At 40.4% G+C, this 21,543-nt stretch overlaps 1 protein-coding gene across 50 annotated transcripts in view; it reads right to left on the reverse strand.

Annotated features, from left to right (window-relative positions):
* The window catches only part of LOC122884291 (neurexin-1a), a 252,116-nt gene that overhangs the window by 76,103 nt on the left and 154,470 nt on the right, over window positions 1-21,543 (reverse strand). For all 50 annotated transcript variants that reach the window (XM_044214026.1, XM_044214039.1, XM_044214027.1 and 47 more), the window contains one exon: window positions 13,895-14,076. In XM_044214026.1, coding sequence (XP_044069961.1) covers window positions 13,895-14,076 — 182 coding nt within the window. The remainder of the gene's footprint in view (window positions 1-13,894; window positions 14,077-21,543) is intronic.

A 21,543-nucleotide genomic window follows, 5' to 3' on the forward strand; every position in this document is an offset into this window, starting at 1 on the left:
ACACACACACACACACAGGAGCAGGCACATAAACACACACAGTGTCTCTCTATCTCTCGCACCGTCTTTTACTCTCTTTCTCTCTCAGTCTTACACACACGCAAACGCAAAAATTCACAGATCTGACAAAGTCAGACAACAGTAACGCAGAAAAAAGACAGAACTTGGCCAAAGGGAGCGTGCCTGTCAGCTCTTCCTCACCAGTTTCAGTGTTTCATCAAAGGTATGAGGAGCCCATAAGGTTCAGCTGCCAATCTGGCAACACTTTCCGTCCCCAAACACAGAACTGGGGTTCTTTCAAAGACTGAAGCCTGATGGCTCCCTCCCCTCTATGTTACTGTCTTCATTAACTTTATCTCTAGACGCTGCTCATGTTAGCAGTCAGGCCTTGGTTTTAGAAATCAGGATAGTTTCAAAGCACCAGGTTAAACACAGAGCTAGGGCATTTTTTGCTCTCTACCACATATTAAGGCTGCTTGTTGGCCAGGTCCGGTGACATTGTTGGTGCTAATGAGGACATGGCTGTGCCTGGTGTGTGTGGGTCGGCAGAGACATACGCTCTGGTCCCACTGTGGGAGTTTTAATTAGATCTACATTATCAGACTGTCTGTCCACATTGGCCCTATCAGCTACTGTTTGGATGCATCATAAATCATCAGTCTAAGTGTCCACCAAATAATTTTTTCCTGAGGCCAGCGTATTTTTTGAATTGTTTGTAATGGGAGCGCTGCGTATTTACACTATGCAACAAACGGCGGCAGTGTGACGAGGCGCTGAGCATGTATTCTGTGCTGAGTGCTGCACGTTTGCTGTTTTCAAAAGAGCGCCTGGCATTTTCAGCTGGGAAAAAACACTTTGGTGGACACAGCCCCTAAGAGATCTGTATTCTATCTGTACACGAAGCGTTTCATTTGTAAAACTGACATGTAATTTCTTCCTCTGGTTAATCTTCTTACACTGCTAATTTTCTGCTGTTTTCATATCTCCCTTTGCATTTTCTTTTTCTTCTATTAATTTCTCCAGGTGGCTGGGGTAAAACAGCCTTTCCTCCATCATGATCACATCAGGCCCAACTCCTTGACCTTTGTGCTTTGCTGTAAATGTCAGCTTTCTTTATAAGGCCTGTGATGAGTTTATTGAACAATTCACACTCACTAACACACACAAGGGCACACACACACACGCACACGTGTTCACACCACACATGCATGCGCACCCTGCCATGGGATCTGTCCTTCACAGCAAACTATAACTCTGATTTCTAGGTGTCTACTGAAAATTCATGGTCCTCAGCGCTGGCGGGCAGCATGAAAACGGCTGCCCACCATCCTCAACAGAACCATCACAAATAAATCAAGATTTCATGGGGACTGAAATGGCTTCCTGCAAAACCTTACAGACTTGCCAGGCTTTACTGAGGGTTTGTCCTGTAATTGTAGTCATTGTCTATCTAAAACTTAAACAAGTACCCGTTATCGGAATGGAAAACATGGTATAATAAATGATACTGGGCAGTAAACTGTAGTAAAGCCCTTCCATATTGTTTGCGTCTACTATACTACAGTGTGAATCAAAATGGGCCAACAATGTGTCATAAAAATTGGGCCAACGCAATTCTCACCATATGCTAGGGTACTGATCTGATCTCAGGCCGTTCCTGACTCAGCGCTCTTTCAGAATTGTGGTTTATAACAGGGGGAGTGATCGGGCCATGGTGGCAAGCAGTACTGCCATGATGATAAATATTGTGCATTAGAACTGTCTGGACCTCTGGGTCCATGCTGACCTGCAGCTCCGACTAGTGGAGCACAGAGCAGAGGGAGGGAAGATGAAACAGGTATAACATGCTGTTCCTGAACACTTCCTTTTTAATCCACTTGTCATTCTTGCTGTTGACTGTAACATAGCCCATTTGAATAAAGGGCAGATGAAAAAGTCAAGTCATTGAACCAGTTACATGCCTCACCTCCCACGGCGGGTGTCTGTGCAGACTTAGATCTTGCATGCATGCCTGGGAAGTCACACATAATGAAAAACTTCCAACAGTGAGGAGGACACACACATTCATACATGCGTACTGGTGTATATCTGAGTGTCTGAGGGCCACAGTCAGCAGCAAATGGTCACAGAGGTTCTAAAGACAGGGCTGTACCTGACAACCTGTCAGTATTTTTGCCAATACACACAGAAACAGTATATACAAGTAGGAAGAATAGGAACTTATGTGAATGTGTGCTTGTGTCCTTTACCAGACTTAATCCTACCACCTCCCTCATTTCATCTTATCCTCCTCATCCCCCTGTGCCAACATCAGGCTTTTCCTTCAATGAAATGTGTGGGTCCTTACACAGTCCTTACTCTTTTCAGTTTTATCCTTTCTCTTTCCTCTAACTTATCTTCTGTCTTTCCCTCCTTCATTGTCTTTGGGTTTTTATCAGTCATCTTGCAGGGAAAGGTAATAAAAGGCCAACATATTGAGGGAGCCTTGCTCCGCTTTGTCATTTTGTTCTCTCGCACCCTCTCTTTTATTTTTGTTTGTGGAAGCAGACCTTATCAGGAAGATGGGCGTGAGATAAACCCTCTCTGGTTCTTTGTGGTGAAATAATACGACCGGCTGATAAGGCCTTGTGGGTGAGTAGCTCACTGCTGCTTCTCTTCTCCCGCCACTGCCTTTTCCTCTTCCCAGGGTGGGCTAGGAAGTCCCAAGTGGGGCTGAGAGTTATCAAACCTTTCTTCCAAGAGGTTCCACCTTTGATAAAATGTCAACCCTCCCCCTTTGACACATAAAATTACATGTTAATGTTCACTTACGCAATTTCGTAGCTAAAATTTTTGATAAAACTAATTAGTTTGCATGTCTTATAAGATGAAATAAGTGTTTACTCACTACCAGGTCTGTGATGCATACTGTTGGACTGTGAGCTCCTGCTGTCATTCACATTCACAACATCCACTTTTGTTTTTTTTATTGTAGATTACCTTTTTTATCAAATAAATTGTAAGCTGTGGTCATTATTGACATGTAACTGTTATGTCTTGTAAACAACTACTAAACAAACATCCATGGACGTAATGGAGTTCTGCAAACAATAAAAAGGGCTACAAGTTAGTTCTGTATAGACACAAAACTTTTCCCTGCCATCTGTTTTACTACTGATGAAGTCACAAGTTCCTGGTTCATGCCATTACTTTGTCTCTAATCTACAGCACCTATTAAGATTTCATGAAGTGGTAATGATTATACAATTACTTCCAGCTTGGAAATACCATAATAAAATCTGTGACGACCAAGGTTTGTGAGTTTATGGAGTGTATGTTTATGGATTAAAAAAACACACAGACTGGATGACTGGCTGGCCATCGATTTGTGTGGCTATTGACTAAAGGAGGGTGGTGGGCGACACTGGCGCTCAATAGCAGTTACATTTTCATATAAATAACAGCAGCTTTCTGGCCTGTATTTGCCTCAAAAATGAGCACATGGATGAAAGAGTCGGCATAGAGGTACATGGTATTGATTACAAAGGTGCCTTTGTTGAGGCTTTGGACAATGTGACAACACTTGGATGACATATCCCATAGGATTTTGTCTTATTGTACACTACCCTCATAATGATCATGTTTTAATCTTATTAGCAGGTTTGGCTGCCCTTCATTGCTTCCTTCACTGTTTCCATCCCAAGTGTAAGCCATCCAAAACGAGGCATACAATATGCAACACCTGCATAACCTATAGTAACCCTCAGCTGAATAAACTGTATATGGTTTAGACATTATAATGCTTCAGTGCTGAAGGCAGATTAAAACTTTGTCTTTGAGTGTTTAGCTCAGTCCAGATCCAGCAGAGACATAGAATTCCCAAAACAATTTTCTACATCTTTTATAGCAACGTCTTGTCAGACACAAGGCTATTTCACAAAATGCACTGGTGAATTAAAGAGTTAAGGAGAAGCAGATACTTCAAGCATAACTGATTTATTAGGCCAAGTGAAGGGAGGAGACGAAGAGAAGAAAATGAATTAGGCCTCACATGCTCTTTTAATTACTGTTGTCAAGGTGTTTGCTTCGCCCTTCTGGGGAAAGCAAACCAAATCATCACTCATACCAACTACTCAGAAGACCTGCAGAATGAGCCATAAAGTTTAACACCTCTTCTATGGTGAAACATTTACTGCAACATAAACAAAACTCAATCTTCTCCCTGCAACATCTCTCTTCTCTGCTGAGATAAAGTGCGCTGCATGGTTGATAAACTGAGCAGAATGAGGCCACAGATCCAGTGGTGCTCTTCTCACCTCATGTGCTTACCTGAGGGATAGAAGAAGACAAAGGAACAACATGTGCCTGTCTGTTTGATCTCCCTGTATGAGGTGCACTGCACATGTAGGCTGCTGACACGTCATGGACTGTTTGCTCTTTCACAGGCAGCACTGCTGGACTTCACCGCACTGCTCTTATTATAGCAGAGTGGCAGAGAAATATTTTCATGCGCGCACACACACACACACACACACACACACACACACACACACACACACACACACACGTATCCCTTTGATGAGGCTGTGGAATAAGCTATCTATGACCAGAGGCTCTGTTAGAGTGCTTGGCTGCAATGTAACTCTCTTATAGCTGAGAGACAAGACACTGGCTAGACAGTCTGCCCTAAGAGCAATAACAATGAAGAAAATTCACATGAGTCTTGCAATATTTAACTTGAATGTCAAGTGCTGCTCAGTATATAATTGGAGTTAATATCTCTATGTTCCTCAGTTGGACCTGGGTAATATTGACTGGTAGCTATAGAGGATATAGGGAGGGTCACTAAATCCATTATTCATAAACGGGGGACAAGAAGAGGGTGAGTGTTTCTGCTGACAATGTGGTTGCTCTCCCAGACCCCAAGAGACATTTTAAAAGCAGATACAGTTCCCCACCTCACCAACCCCGGTCAAGATTGGTTTCAGTTGTGCTGATTTCCGTCCGTCCATATGATATGTTTTGCCTCTCAATCTGTAGCTTCCTGCTGCTCATTTACTCTTAATGTTTTATGAGTGGTTGTTTTGGTGAGAGCAAACTGTAACAATAGCGCATCATTTTCTTGTTCCTGGCAGATAAATAGGGCAAGAGACTCTTAAAAAAAAAAAAAAACACAAAAAATCCAAATGAAATAAAGAAAATAAGATGAAATAAATGAGCTTGACCACCAGCAGCGTACACCAATTCGCCGATAGTGGCACGCTACAAAATGTTTCCACAGCAGTACATAATTAAAAACAGCATGCTTGTATGTGTATTATATTTTAAACAGGTTTCGATGGAAAGCACAAGGGGCTTTAGATGAGAGCAGTGCAGCAGTGAAAAAGGTAATTAAGTTGACCAGAACAAGGCGAGCCGTCTGTTTAATATTTCATGGAGCCCCACACAAAGCACTGTGGAAGCCATCAACAACAGGGCACCAACAACAATTATGGAATAATTAGCTGAGAAGCACCCTGGAAGATTTTTCTTTGCCAGGGATATGTGTAAGTAATTGTATAAGTAATTTCAGACTTGGCCTGGTCCAAATTGACTTTGCTCTTTGTTTGACCCTGGTAAACACCAGCAGGCAGTGTATGTGCGGCAGTGTGTGTGAAAGCACAGACAAACATGTATAAGCTTGTTCAAAATCTTTATGTTGGGTTTTTCAATAAATACACTTCCCTTCGATGTTAAAGTCAAAGTGAAATTTGAATTCTCCTGACTTTTTAAGGAAATTATTATGATAGTGCAGCTATTTGGCATATTTCTCAATTTTTCAAAAGATATTTTGGACATATTTATGGAAACAGCTTCTAAGCTTCGAGCCTCTGGGTGGATGTTTCCCATGGCAGGTGTTAACTGACATCTTGTATTCAACTAAGTTTGTACTTAACGTGGATGTAAATGTTCGTCCAAAATTATATGGGGGGGGGGGCTGTCTTTCATTCATGGGTCCAGATCTCGTGATGGCAAATGACTGGACTGTCAAATTTACAGCAACGGATAGTTCTGTAATCTCAGCACTCATGACGAAACAGAGTAACTAACGTGCAGAGTCAAGGTGTAACATTGGGGATTCTTAAATGACAGATGGGGCTAATGCTAACAATGCTAGCCCCCAAGCTGGTTAACTGCCTGTGTTGTCGTTGTAACTGAAGTGATATTGCGGACTATTTTTACTGCCCGCCCACAAAGATATTTCCAATCAAATTACCAGTATCTACATTGTCAGTAAAAACCACAGAAAAAATACATCATGTTTATCCTTTATTCCTAATATTGTATGTATTTGTCGAAACTTGACATGGAAAAAAAATGCACTTTGAGAAATAATGAGAAAAGATGACAAGAGAATATTGTATAGAGTGATTCTGGAGAAAATGTGCTCCATATGTGTTAGTTGGGGGACGCAGTACTTCAGCTCACTGCAATGGAGCGAGAAAGAGTGAGACTATTTTTATCCCACCCTGAAGGCTGGGGCAGCTGTGTCAAAAGTCAACAACTATGGTGACTCCATGCTGCACTGCTCCGGTCCCAAACGCACACAAACCCACACTCACTTCTGCATTCATACCCACATATGCATAGACAAACTGAGATTTGACTTTTAAAAGAAACTTTGAAATTAAATTAAGGTAAGTATATACGATTAAAGAATGCTTAAAATGTGAATGGTGGAAAAGGTAAAATAGGCTGACTTATTTACAAGAACATGTCCAACTGGAATCTAGGGAATCTTGAAGGCTGAGCTAATGCAAACTAAATTCATCCTTTGAACTGTAATAACAAATAGAATGCCAGTGCTCTTAACCTTGCAACCCAGAAAAAAGTGAACATGCTTGACAGTGTTACATTGACAATGAAATCAAATTTACCCCATGTTAGCCATGGCAATATTGCTCTGTATGAGGAAAGCCCATAACGTATTGATGTACAGCTTTGAGAATGACAAGCTGTACTCACTGTGATTTGTTACACTAATAAAAGTGAAGACACATTATTGTCCTGCCCTCTCAAATACACACACACACACACATCTTCCTCTGTCTAGCTCTCTCTCTCACACACACAAACTCACACACAGACACACACTCATTCCTCTTCATGGACCACTTGGCTTTGTAGTGGCAAAGAGCTTGAACAAATTGAGAAATGATTGGAATTGAAAGATGAGTAATGGTGATTCTAGCGCTGTCCCTTCTCAATATGGAGATGATGAGATTTGATTCTTTGAGGTCAGGTACATCATCCGAGCCGAGTGGCTTCCCCGTCTATGACTAAAAGCGATAGGAGGCCATTCACTCTCACATACAGGCTTTTTTTGCCACAATCAGTCACTGCTGACATAAAATCAATGCTATATTTACCAGCGCCATTAGCACTATTACTAATATTCATCACAAATTTACAGAAGTTCTGTAGGTTGAGTTGAGGAGTATTATCCTGTCTCCTCCCTGTTCATGTTTGTGTGACTGAATCAACACTGAGGGACTAAATGAGGTCAATGATGAGCTCCCCCATCCATTCCTTTCACTGCTATCTCCTCATCATGGTCAGCTATTAACACACCATTACAGTGCCATTAGACTAGCTGTGCCACATACTGCACTGCAAACTGCCAAACATACTGACTAGCAAATGGCAGTTCTGGTTTTACTGACACTCAGTGAAACGAGGGGAAAGAGGGAAATGGCATCTGGTTGTGAATTTTAAATGTGGTGGCGCTGGCTAGAGTGGGGAGGTTTGTTAATATGCATCGTTGACACAAATGCAGCTATGATTACTAGTATTCCTTCTTTGATAAATTGATCCCACAAAAGGAGTATAGGCAAAAGGAGGGGTGTAACACATTTTCATTGCAATTCTTCAAAAATGAAAGACTGAATAAAACTAGAAAAAGTGTTCAAACAAAAGAACAATAAAAAATACACTTGGGCACCTTCCCATCCATGGCATCCTACTGATGATCCTCAAATTACATGCTCTGTTGCTTTCAGACCTTTTGACGAAAGTGGAGAAGGTTGGCAGCTCTGGCTTATTATCGTCCCAGTGAGCCGGGTAAACTCCAGAAGTAAGAGTGACTTGTGTCAGCACAAACCATGGAAAGTCAAATCACTTGTGAGATGGATGTGTTTACTCCTACCCTCCGTTCATTACAGCGTGATGGTTCTCTGATGAATAATGTCATGGGGAACAAATATGGTTTTGGACACTGTTTCTTTTAATACCAAAATACTTCAGCTCAGTTTTTTTTGTTAGGCCTTAAACATTTGATGTAAAGTTGCAAAGGAACAGTGTGTATAGCTGTACTTCTGTAACTTTCAAAATCTGTTACATTTTATAGTTTGAATTCTTCAGTTTTGATCTTTTTACCATTGTGCTACAGGCAGCAACCAGGATCTCTGCTTGGTCTGGCTTTTATTTTCTCCCACTAGTCTCCATCAATCAGTGTTATACACAGGACTGAGTTTTAAGCAAATTCAATAGAGTTGTGACAATTTTAAATTGCAAATAACATACTCTCTTATTCAATTCAATTCAATTCAACTTTAATTATATAGCGCCAATTCACAACAGAAGTTATCTCATTGCACTTTTCCTATAGAGCAGTTCTAGACCGTACTCTTAAGAATATAATATTATTTACAGAGATCCAACAACAACCAAACTTATGAATCTGCTTAAAATGCATTTCATCACTATGGCACTAAAAACACAAATGCCAGTTCTATACTGGGATTGCTACCATAGCAACAGCTGATAAAGTAATGTGGGGGAAAAGTGGGTTTCCAAACTGTGAGGTGACAACTGTTCAAACACAACAATAACACCCAACAAAACAAACAAACAAAAAAAAATCCAAAATTGTTTAGCTGAAGATGGAATCAAACACGTAATGTGCGCCGAGGTTAACATCAGTACGTTTTTAGCGGCATTTCTTTTCCATTTTTAGTAAATATGAACATACTGTATATTAACAATAATATGGTATCTGTCAGCTGAGGTCTGCTAATAACTGATTGATGTGCCATGACCAAGCAAGCAACACAGGAAAGCTGTGTACCAGTGAATCCTGGGGGTATTGCATGCAGGTCTGCTCTATGTCTGTGTGCAGAGCGAACATGAGAGGTAATTACTGGGTCAGAGACCTTAACAGGAGTAGTGGATGAGAATAAGATCCCTTCCCTGGGCAGGTGTTTTTAATAGGAGCATGGGGGATAGCGTGACACTGGTTCTCTCCTGAGACCTGCAGCACCTCTCCCAGGTAACAATCTCACCTGTAGCATCAGATCAGATTGTACAGTACTCACTTAATGAAGCACGCAATTGTGCATGATCTTAACTCCAACAGTAATGTGAACTGCAAAAACACATAAAAGATGACATTTTTCTTACTTGAAAATGGAAATACTTAGTGGGCCTGGTAGTATCTCTTCTCCAGTCATTTTCCATGATTAATAGGGTAGAGAGAAGGAGTTGAAACTGCAATTAGCTTCTTCTTCCATAAGAAGAAGAAGAAGCCCCTTTCTGGTAGTCAGCTAAAGGAGGACTGAGGGGAGCAATGCTCCACCAGAGAAGTCATTATTTCTCCACCATCCCCTCTGCTCATTGGAATACATTAACTTCACAGTGTCACTGTCTTAGCCAGAGTGCCTTCATTGCTTTGTTTTTTTAAGGTATGCATGCAATTAGAAGAAGGGAAAGAAGAAAGTGCTTGGAATAGTCCCCAACCCCCACACAGAGATTGAGTACCAGCACACAACAAAATCAGTGGGCCCCTCGGGGCCCTGCCTGAGACTGAGAAGATTCTCTGATAGTCACTGTCACCGCTGCTCATTGACAACAAAAAAGGAAGAAAACAACAGCAAAGCCTCCATTTCACTGAATAAATGGCTTCCTAAAAATGTACAGATGGATTTCCAATAACAGACACCCACCCTTGTTTGTGCAGAAAAATAAATGATACTTCCTTTGTGGGGGGTAAAATACCTTAACAGTATTAAAGTAAAAACTACCTCTACGTTAATACTATGTTGTAAAAATGATACAGACACTGCACAGTAAAACGTATTCGCTTCGTTCCAATTCTTCTGCTGTATGGATTACCCTGCTGCAAAGAACAAGGATCATTACATCCATAATTCCCTGTTTTGCAAAATGTCATTGTGAATATTTCCCTGGATTTGACTTTCAGCTACAGTGCAATTAACTTAATATAGATGACTTAGATACTTTGCCAGGGCATAATACCATGTACAGAAAAGTCTTATACCCACATGGGATATATGTTCATGTAGCCTCATGAATATGCTTCACCTATGAAAAAGTGAAAGGGAATGTGGAGAATCATCATAATTGGAGAAACGGCAGAGGCATTATTATGAATCTAGTTTTCCTTCCATGTGCGCTACAGTAATGAGCCTGAGGAAAGTGATTGTCGTACATTTGATGGTTCACTAACTTCACAGTCATTGTCTTTATCTGCGATAGAAAGGAGACGTGGGGGAAGGATCACAATTCCGATGAGGTGCATTTAAATCATAGTCTCCACATATTACTCAGAAAATTCCCTCTTGAGAGTGTGAGCTGAGATGGCGTCCTTCAAGCCCCGCTGGGTTTCCTGTCATCATGAAATGGGAGCAGGAGATTAGGGGGGTGAGGGATGTAGAGGATAGAGAGGGAGGGGGGTAAATACTGAAATCTGGTCTAATCCCATCTCATACAGCTGAAGATACACTCCTCCTAAGACATTTCTGTTCAGAGCCGAGGTAACTGAAAGGAATGAGGGGAATACCATTGGGAATCAGCCTTATAATACATTGTTTGGAAAGTATGCATCCCTGAATAAACTAACAACTCCAAAATTGGGTATTACATATTCAATAATGGCAATCAGCAGTCAGTCACACATAATGCTTATGCTTATTTGACTTTAGAAAATTAAATAATATGGCTAAGGTGAGTGAAAATTACTTGCTCCCAATACAATGTTATACCAAAGTGGGCCACAGTGTCATTATATTGTAATATTATTTCATATTACAGTATGAGCCACTAAGGGTACAGTTCAACCAGATAACGTTTTTTCAGGTGATTGGCTGAGTGCTGCTATTCTTGCATGAGAAACGCATCAAAGTGGCAATTTTGCACAGCTCATTGTGTTTAATGGAGTGCTGTAAAATACGTCCTTTCCAGTGTAATTAATGAGAAGACAGAAGCGTGAAACACATATCTAGAGGGTTTGTATCATAAGCATTCCAATTTCATAATATATTGTGATTTAATTTTCTGCTATTCTTCCATTAGGCTGCAGCACAAAACTGAGAAAATATCAAATGACAATTAAATGTTAAAATCAATTACACTTTGTTGAAATACAAGTCTTTTAAAACACACTTTAAACATAATGACAATTCTATCAGTCATCACTTTATGTCATTAAAAAAACATTGTTGCAACTTTATAATGCACAGAATACACATCTTGTAATACACTGCCATCCTGAGTTATCTATGCATTTAACAGCCTTGTTGCTCATCTTAAATAACTAAATGAACAAAAATCAAGAGCATGACCTTCGTGCCCCTGTTCATGTCTCTTCTGTCTTTTTAAATCTCTCTTTTTCTGTCACGCTTCTCTCATTTTCTAATAAAATGCAACATTTCACAAAGCCTCCAGATTAATGTGCAGAAATAAATAAAAAAATAAATAAAGGGAAGCATTCAGAGTGTCTGCTGATGCGAGAGGAGAGGGGATTCTCACAACCCGCTGCCCCTGCTGTAAGAACATGCCTTATCAACATTTTCTCCTTGTAAAATGTCAGTGGAATGCTACACATTTCATCAACAAGGCTACGCATGCATCTGCTGTAAGCTGCATGATCTCTCTGCCTTGTTATACCGTGTCTCACCTGTGCGGCTCACATCTCTAACCTCTAACATTCATCACTAGTCCACGGTGAACCTAAAACCTGGCATACAGGCTGAGACTGTCTTATTGGAGATTTCCACTAAGATATGACCTGTGTCTTTCCTGAGAAAACTTCTCTTTGTGTATTAGCTCTAGTGTAGACACAAAAATGCTGTAATGCATGTCACACACACACATATATTTCAAGCTACAGCTTTCTGGAAGTGTGCACCAGCTGCAAACCACAGTATTTCTAGGAATTCACCTTTACCTCTGGCCATGAGGGACAGAACGGGAATTAACTACATGATATTTAAATGAATTGCGAAAGTGTGTGAATTGTTCAGAAATAACTTAGCAAGTGTGCGCAATGTACAAGCAAGTGAGCAAATTTGTATGTATATTAATTCAGTGCTGCATTGGGATGAGTTACCTAGCAAAGCCCTGTTGTGCCATTTAATTTAAAAAGGAGCCCTGTCTATGCAAATCGTGGAGAAGACATTATTCATCACTCACATGAAAAGAGTCTATAAAAGGAAATCTTGCCTGTTTTATCGCTGTTTCGTGGAAGTGGACAGAACTCATGAGTATCGTAGTGGAGCATTTGCACATCTGAGTGAGCACATCTGTCCTTTTACACCCATATTCCAATTTATGTTCTTTTGAACATCTTGTTTGCGTCCCTGTGTGGCATTTGGTGATGAATGGTGTGCACAAAAAAGGTTGTATCCTTTTAAATTGGCCGGTTACTCCTGGATTAAAATTACAGGCTAAAAACTACTTGGCTCTGAGGCTTGGGGAGAAAAAACTTGGCAAAAAAGCAATTCCACGCAGAGCGTGTATGGATGTTTCTCATAAAAACAACATCATGGCTGCTGTGTGCTCAGCACAGGCCTGCTTGTGTCACTGCATGCTTACTGTATGTGTGAATTTTGCTGTGTGGGCAGCTGGGGTTGAGGCAAACTTCAAAACCAATTTCATGTTTGTGTGTGCCAGTCTGTAGCTCTCCTGTGTGTGTACGTGTATATATCTGTGTGTAATGTTCCTGTATGCTCTTGGCCAGCATCAGTGATGTCATGCGCATGGGAACATATTCTCAGCAGGGGGGGCTGCCCTGGATATGTGCACGCGCAGTCTGGTTGTTTTTAATCACCTCCTCGATAGCGGGTAAGTTGCTGATTTGTGCGCACAAGAGGACACACGAGATTCCGTTTCCGTTTTAGTTGGCTCTGAATTACTTAAATAAAATAACATAAAATAGCATATTAAGAATTAATTAATTAATTAATTAAGAAATGTTATTTTCTGCACCATTAATTAGTAGCTCCTCTAAACTTTTAGGTGAGGTGAACTTCAGGATAATTACATAGAAATCCATATATATATCAGATAACAGAATAATGCATTCACAAGCACTTGAAAGAAAACGGTTAAAACTATTTTAATCAGAGATTATCTAAAAAGGTAGAATTATATTTTCACTGTGTTTCAGTCTGGCCAGAGTGGGTGCTTGCGAGCGGAAGGTCATGAGGTAGCCAGCAGAATTGTGTCCAGGTCAGAGATGCACTGTATAGAACCAACCAACATTAATGTACTATTTTCATGAATGTTGTACTTGCCATTAAATCATGACTTCCTCCTTCTTTTGTGGTTACAGAATTCAACACAATTACCATCACCGTTAAAGCCCCTGAAAAGTTTTAAGAGCTTAACACTGAAAAACTTAATTTCCTTCATCATGAGGTTTGATCAGTTTGACTGACAGTAACCAAAAAACCCACCAAATGTCATCAGATCTGATTCAGATGTTGCGAAATCAAGATTGGTGAATGGAAATAAGTGACATAATAAGAAGCTGATTGAGAAAATATGTTTTATCCTTATGTACTGCATGTACAGTGTACTGTGTATAATTTGGTCTACTGCACTTGAAAGCATGTTAAAAAACAGGTTCTTGACTTACGATGTGGAGCTTCAAGAAGTCTCCAAGACCAGAGGAGCTATCCACCCTCACCAGGACAGCATCCTTCAGGTGCGTGCTGAAGCCAATGGCTAGCCGGTCTGCCCTTGTGCTGGGACGGTCATTTGGCGGCCACGTGTATGTGATCAGTCCACCATCTCGCCCAAATATGTACGTTGTTCCCGCTAAAGAGAAAAAAATGAGAGAGTGAACAAATAGAAGATGTTAATAATGTATTCCCCCTTACAACTGTGTACCAGGCGTGAACCACTGACTGTCAACACAAAAACATTATTAACACAACAAAGCAGGCATCGATGCCATGTGTACAGAGCACCGTCAGTCTGGAGAGTTTTATTGTGCTGAGTAATGACTTTGCAAAGCACTAAGCAACATATCACTCTTGAACAGCTCTAAGCCCCATCTGAGGGTTTAAGTACACTCATGTCAATTCGTGAGTAGGAGAAAATTCAGGAGGAAATTAGGGAGGCAGGTACTGGTGCCGCTTTCCTCATAATGCTGCACAATTACTCAGTTTTACTGCCACTGCCTGATTCACCTCTAGAAGGAAGAGATACAAGTGAATGCTAGTGAATCTGCAGTCGTGTCCCCGGTGCCCAGGTAACCAGCATGCCAAACGGGCACCTCTCTGTCTCTTGCGCTTCATTAGCAGCCTCAAAGGCAGACGCAGCCAACAGCATTATTGACTGACTGGTCCAATTATGCCCTTCTTGTGACCTCCAAACCAGCTATTTCCTGTCTCGCTGCATTACCTCGTTGTCTTTAGCAGCTGTATGAAAGGTTTGAACATGACCTGTTAGATAGAAGAGTGGTTCTAATTACCTGGCTATTCAGCAAGAGAGAGCCTTGCGGCATTATGCCAGTGACCTAGTCAAATTGGTTGGAAAGAATTCCTTCTCGACTAATGAAGGAAGTGGTGTATTAAAAGTGAGAGTATGTTCATGTATAAAGCCACAGTCTCAGGTTTTGATGCTTGCTGTCAGAGTTGTCTAAATCAAATGTCTATGAAGTGCCTATTTCTTCCCAATTAGAAACCTTTATTAGGATAGTGTATCAATTCATTTTTGCCAGGACATAGAAAAGTATGATTCGTGGAAGAAAGTGTGTACATGTGTGTGCAATTGTGAACGAATGAGTATGTGATTGGGAAATAAATGGCTGTGTTAAAGCCTGAAAATGAATGCAGCTGTCAGATTAGCATAAAAACAACTATCTTCATGAAAAATTAGACAGGGAGCTCTTCTAGTGTGTTATGCATTTACGTGTGTGTGTGTGTGTGTGTGTGTGTGTGTGTGTGTGTGTGTGTGTGTGTGTGTGTGTGTGTGTGAGAGAGAGAGAGAGAGAGAGAGAGAGAGAGAGAGAGAGAGAGAGAAGGAGAACAGCGAGTGAGAGACAGAGTGTGTTAATATTCATAGGGGCTGGGAGTTAAACAGCCTTAGCCTGAACAATAGATTATAAATCATTCTGACTGTAATTCCAATATTTTCTTGTAAACCAGTTCACAAGGATATAAAACTATCGATATATTTGCATTTATTTATATATTTCAGTTGTTTTCCTCCCTCTGGCTTTTCTTCACAGCGCTGTGATTAAAGCACGTCACTCTACTCTCAAGTTCCTTTGCCAATTTCACTCCCTCATTTGAGTCAATACACACTGTCAACCATTAGCTAAAAAGAATTGCATCATTAATTAACAATAATGTGATTAACAAATGATGTCAGGACATACAGATCCATGGTGGGATTTATTGTTTTCATAAAGCATAACTTGCATTTGTAAAACGTAATGAAATAACACTGTAAGCATTCTTGTTCTCCTAATGGATAAAGCGTTATGAAGCTTGATGACTTCTACAAAGGAAAAGACATTATGTGTAATATATTTGCGAGGCAGGCATCATTTCTTTTTCATGAAGTCTGCCGGCTACCGCTGAAAAACCCTTCTTGTTCCACTAATGCATATCTGATGTTGCCTATTCACAGAGCAATCTCCAATTCATGTTGCTCGCACTGGACTGTTGTCACTGTCTCAGAGTTTCCCCCCAAGCCACCAAACACTTGCTCCATGCTCCAGCTTATTATAATTAAGCTCTTTTAAACCATGTCAGTGTTGGAACTCACTGAGCCCTTAAGCGTCCATTTTCCCCTCTGTCTATTCATACAATTTGACACCCACTTTATCCCACTGACAGCTTATTTACTGTTGGTGACCTCCAAAAAAACCCCCCAAAAAACACTATAATATAAAGATTGCTCATTTCAGTTGCCTGGTGTGCAGATCTTGATGGTGACACCCTTAAGCTAAATGGATAAACAGCAAAACCCTCATGTCAAGACACCAAAGGTCAACTAAACTAACTACTCTGTGACATGCAGATTACAGAAATGGTCCCAAAACAGATTCAAAGAGTGCAGATAATAAGGCTGTCGATATGTGGTAAAGCAGTCTAAAATCCATACAAGCATGTAAGACTGGTGGAAAACTCCATGAGGGACTGTTGATTAAGATACATGGAGAAACATGGCTAATGCACACCTACACAGTTGTGCAGTGGCATGAAATCAGCAGACACGTGCCTGTTTAACTCCAGTGGTGGGAGTAATTATCCACTGGCTCCATATTTGTTATTTGTGTGCTCTCCTGGGACACTGGGCCCGATATGGATCTGTTGTAGTCACTAGATACAGTAGTGTCCTGGAAATACTTGGCTGTTTGTCGTCTCTTTAGTTTGACAAGAGTTTCAGTTTATTCCCTATTCACCCTCTAATAAAAAACAAATGAAAGGACAAGCTGTAGGTAGATAATGAGGGGAGTCTGAGACACACAGTGCCTAGAGGTGTAGCTCTACACAATACAAGACCTGTGAAACAGAATGTAATTTCTTACTTCACATATCCCCACATGCATTTGAGTCTCCTACATTCATATGCATTTCCCCAGAGAGGTCATAGTGCAGAAACAAAGAGGCAGTGTGCTTCGAGCAGGTATTCTTCCTCAAGGCTATTACAGACGAACAGACCTCCAGGATGAACTCCTCAACCACAAGCCTCCCCTGTTAAAGGATAATGAATTAATCTGTCCTCATGTTGGACCACATTGAGAGCTGGCTGCTCTCTGCTGTGTCACTTAACATCAAAGAAGATAAACATTGGCAGATCAAACACGCTGCTTTCATTAAAAATGTAGCAACCATCCCAGGAGTTCTCCTGCATTTGGCCAAAGAGGTGTGTGGGATAGTAGACTGTAGGATAGCAAACACAGCCTGTGTGTTAGAGCCCTCTTGGCATTGAATTCTCAATGCCTCAATAGATTTCTGCTGGAATGAAGCAGGAGCATATAGCAAACTGGCCTTTAAGCACTGTATGTTAAATAAACTGTGCAGAGTCACACGAAGAGGCGGATATAATAGGTGTGAGCAAAGGAAAGTGGTACTGGCTCTGTGCCCTAGTGTAGCAGTTGTGGGGTGGTCGGGATACACAAACCAGGCAGTGTGCTTGACTACATTGCTCAGCTAAGGTCAGGCCTGCAGACTGCCTTTCCTCTGACCTCCAACAGGGCCATCATAATGAGCCTCATATTACCACCTCTGCCGAGAAACTGGGGTTGGAATCCATTTATAATTACATAGTTGTGATGGAAATATAAAAAGGAGAGATGACATTATGGATCTGCTTTCTGTCAGCACCTAGCACTTATTTGCTGCCAAGGATTCCCGTAATGACTGGTGTGCAAAAATAGATTACCCTAGATGTGGCATATCATTTTGAGATTATAGTTTGATCTCCATGAATCCCTTGAATGGAAAGATAACCTATTTTCCCAATCATCTCTTGTTTCTGTCTATAGATCTTATATCTATAGACATAAACAGGTTTTCCAGGTTTACGTTTAACTTATACTGTATGTCTTTACAATGGAAATGAGCTTAGTGAGGACAATATCCATAAGATCTGTGAAGCACTTGAACGTGTTTGTGACTGTGACAGAAATAAGTAGGTGAACATCTACATAAATTGCTGCATGTTGTTCATCCCCAACCATTTAAAAGGACAGAACTATATTAGCATAACATCATTTGGATTTATCTTTGGTCTGTGCCCCCCCCTGGGAGGAGGGCAATTAAAAGAAGCTTAATGATGTCTATTGGATTACATTCACTACATTTCAGTTTCCAGAGAAATCATTACCACGATTTATGAGGACACTATTAGCCAATCAAATGCTACCGGTATCTGGCAGAGGAGCTACATCCGATCAATGCTCCTGAAGATTTAGTGCCATGAGAGAAAATTGTGAGTAAAGGTGATCAATTTTTTCTTCCCCCTGATGTACCTTTCTCACTATATTTTACCTTTTAGGGCAATTAAATTGTCTCGTAATTGAGCAGATGAGGTTATAAATAGAACGTAGGGTTATGAGCAAGAACGTTCAAACTCGTGTCTTTTCAGGTGCATATTCTAACTTGGCTGTGAATTACAGAGACAATCGAGTGGGGGCACAGTTCACACAGCCTCAGTGTATAATTACATGGTACATCACACCCCATGATCCAAAATAATGATGCCAGTAATAATGATATCTATCATCTAGGGATTCCTGTTTGATCCACGCTATCATTCCACTCCAGGCTTCTTTTGCAGACAAAATGCATCAAATATGATTCAAACATTTTGTGACATGCACCAGCAAGAATGGAAGAAGGGAAAAACAAACATGATTTGATTATTTAAATTTCAATGGATTATGTTTCTGGACAACAATTATATTTTTCCTTTAAGTTATTTCAGTAGACAAAGGAATTCCAGGACTCAGGGATCTCAGCTTTCAGCTTTGATGAGAAGGACCTGTCACATTTAGGTTGTACCTGTGTGCGCATGTTTGTTAGGGACTGATTGTGGAGGTTATGAAAAAGAATCTACGGCTTTGTTTACAGTCACTTCCAGCTTTTTTTTAATGAATGTGGGTCCATGGAACACACCATTCAGATGGCTGTGCATGTTGCAACCAAGCACGGAGAATACTGTTCATTTGGAAAGTTGTTTAATTTATCATTTACTTTCTGTCAATACAGTTATTTATTTTAGATGTAGCCGGATTTTGGTTAAATTCTTTAATGAAAAAGGGTTTTATGTGAACCTTTCTCAAGCCTTTTACAATGTTTTGGACAGATTATATTACATGAATTTGGTGATCTGTGAGACCCTTGTTTGTATGATTTTGGTGATACCTAAGGTGCTATCCGGTTTAAACAAATGCACACCATGTCCATTACATTAATGTAAAAGCTTTTTTATGTAACTTTCTGTTGATTGATTTTAAATTTCTGTTCTGATCTTTTCAGCTACAGTAGTGACTGTTCCCAATATACTGTACTGTAACCATTTGTTTCATACAATTTATTTCTGATTTGTTCTTTGTTGCTGCTGCTGTAAATGTAAAACATCTCTTCTGTACACTAGAGAATGTTTTCTAGAAAAGACTGTGAGTACTGTACTTTCCTGTCAGTGCATTGTGGGGCTTTGTGTTGGTGAGGTGACATTTCTGTCAGGGTTTTTCTTCCCTGTGCCTTTTTGGTGTTCTGGCCACATGCTGTGAACTTTACTGATCCAAAGTAGGGGGAGAGGAGCTATGGTATTAAGGATCACCTGGGATTTCTTGCTTGTCCCGTTCACCTTTCCGAGTTGTCAAAGACGTCAAAGGTGTGTGGTACACTGCAGTTGTGTTCTGTGCTACGTTCATGCCTTTACTTAGTCGTATGTGCATGTACAGGTCCTATTCATGAGCTTAGTCTTTTGACTTTGATGTAATTCCCTCAAGCAAGAAAAAAAAAGCTTTTTTTTTTTCATTCCAAGTCCACATGTGGCTGTACAATGAATGAGGACCAGGCTGGTGGATGCACCTTTTTCCATTGCCAGACTGTCCCTATAGTTGGCTGACGGTTCTTTTTGGCTGTTCACCTAATGTCACTGAACTATTTCTTTCATTTGGCAATGAAGCGCTTAGCACCAGAGCAGCACAGTAGCCTAATATGTTATCTCCTCCCAAGCTAATTAAATTTAAAGTGCCATATATTCGCTCGTGGCAATTCTGCACCTTTTGTACAAGGACACGAGTGTTCTCCTGAGAGACAGCTTTTATGAAGATCCCTTCTGTACTGCTCTGTACTGTACATCAGAGTTGTCAGAATGCACTGCTTTGACTGGTGATGAAAACCACATGTACTGATAACGTATTCTACCCTGTTGCCAACAACCACACGTGTGCACTGTGAACTTCTGGTCATAACAAAAGTCACTTTCCACACCCTGCGCCGTGGGTTTTGTGCTGTGTCCACTGGCTTACAAAAATAGAGCCAGAGTATTTAGAATAGCAAATGTAAGACTGGGTTAAAGATGTCAACTCAAGATGGAAATTATTTAAATTATTTAAATGAAAATGTCACAAATTATTATTTCTAAGTAAATTACCCACGTTTTTGTTTAAAGGCAGCAATGTTGGATATAGTCTAGTCTCAAGCTTGTAACTTACGCTAATCTTCCTCACATTCTAGTAATGTAGGAATGTTATAGCTTTTGTTTAACCTTTGTCTGCAACACTAAAATACCGTTTTTAGTCTAGTTTTTGTCTTCTGCTGTCATGTTAGTGTTTTTCATGATCAAATCAATTTACTCTTGTAATTGTTAATTGGTATATTTTGAGTGTATGACTCTTGTGTTGACTAAGTCATTAAAAATGAATCATAATAATTCCAAATAATTATTTAAAATTATTTTTCATGATTAAAGCAATTACAATCTTTCACACAAAAAAACAAAAACAAAACAGATGTCTGCAGGAAAAACAGACCCTCCTGTCAGATGTCACTTTTGTAGCTGACATAACAAAATGCTTTGACATGTGAGGTGATTAATTGCCTGTCATGTTTGACTGGCAGCCTCTGTATATTGGAATAATTAAGTACAGTGAACAACAGCAGCTCCGAAAATGCGAGTTGAGAGCAATTGTTCTTCCAGTTGTTTGGAGTCGGCAGTTAAAGCATAGCCTCTGGTTGTCCGTTGGTACAAATGAAGAAAATTCAGCTGGACAATGAAAACTGGAAAGCAAGGTGTAGTGGATACAGCTAGATCCCTGTGGCCACCCCCAACCCAATCACTATTTCTATATCTGTTCATTGTTCCATTGCAGTACAGCGAGGTCCTTTCAACAATTTAAACCTCACTCTCAAGCTTTGCTCCTGGAAAAAGCCATTCTCTATCTTCAGTGGTGTGTGAGCAGCCCTTTGGGAGACTAAAAAGGCTATGGATTGTTGACTTGTCTTAATCCTCTCTCAGCACAAACAACTGCCTCCCTTATAATGGGATAGGCAGTTAGAACAGAACCAGCGGGCAAGAGAAAAGGTTTCCTCACAGGTTGCAGCTGGAACAATCCTGTATAACATACTACTGAGATGACAGAAAAACTCATTTTTAATGTGACCATCTAAATTATACGTGACGAGTAGGGTTCCCTCAACAAGATAAAAACACAGGATTATTGTATTGCGCGAGCATCTCATCCATTTTATACATAATTGGAATCTTGCTATAGTGCAGACCCAACACATTTATTGTGTGAGCACGAAGTAGAAA

Source organism: Siniperca chuatsi, linkage group LG11, assembly GCF_020085105.1.
Source record: "Siniperca chuatsi isolate FFG_IHB_CAS linkage group LG11, ASM2008510v1, whole genome shotgun sequence".
In the NCBI taxonomy this organism is placed as follows: Eukaryota; Metazoa; Chordata; class Actinopteri; order Centrarchiformes; family Sinipercidae; genus Siniperca; species Siniperca chuatsi.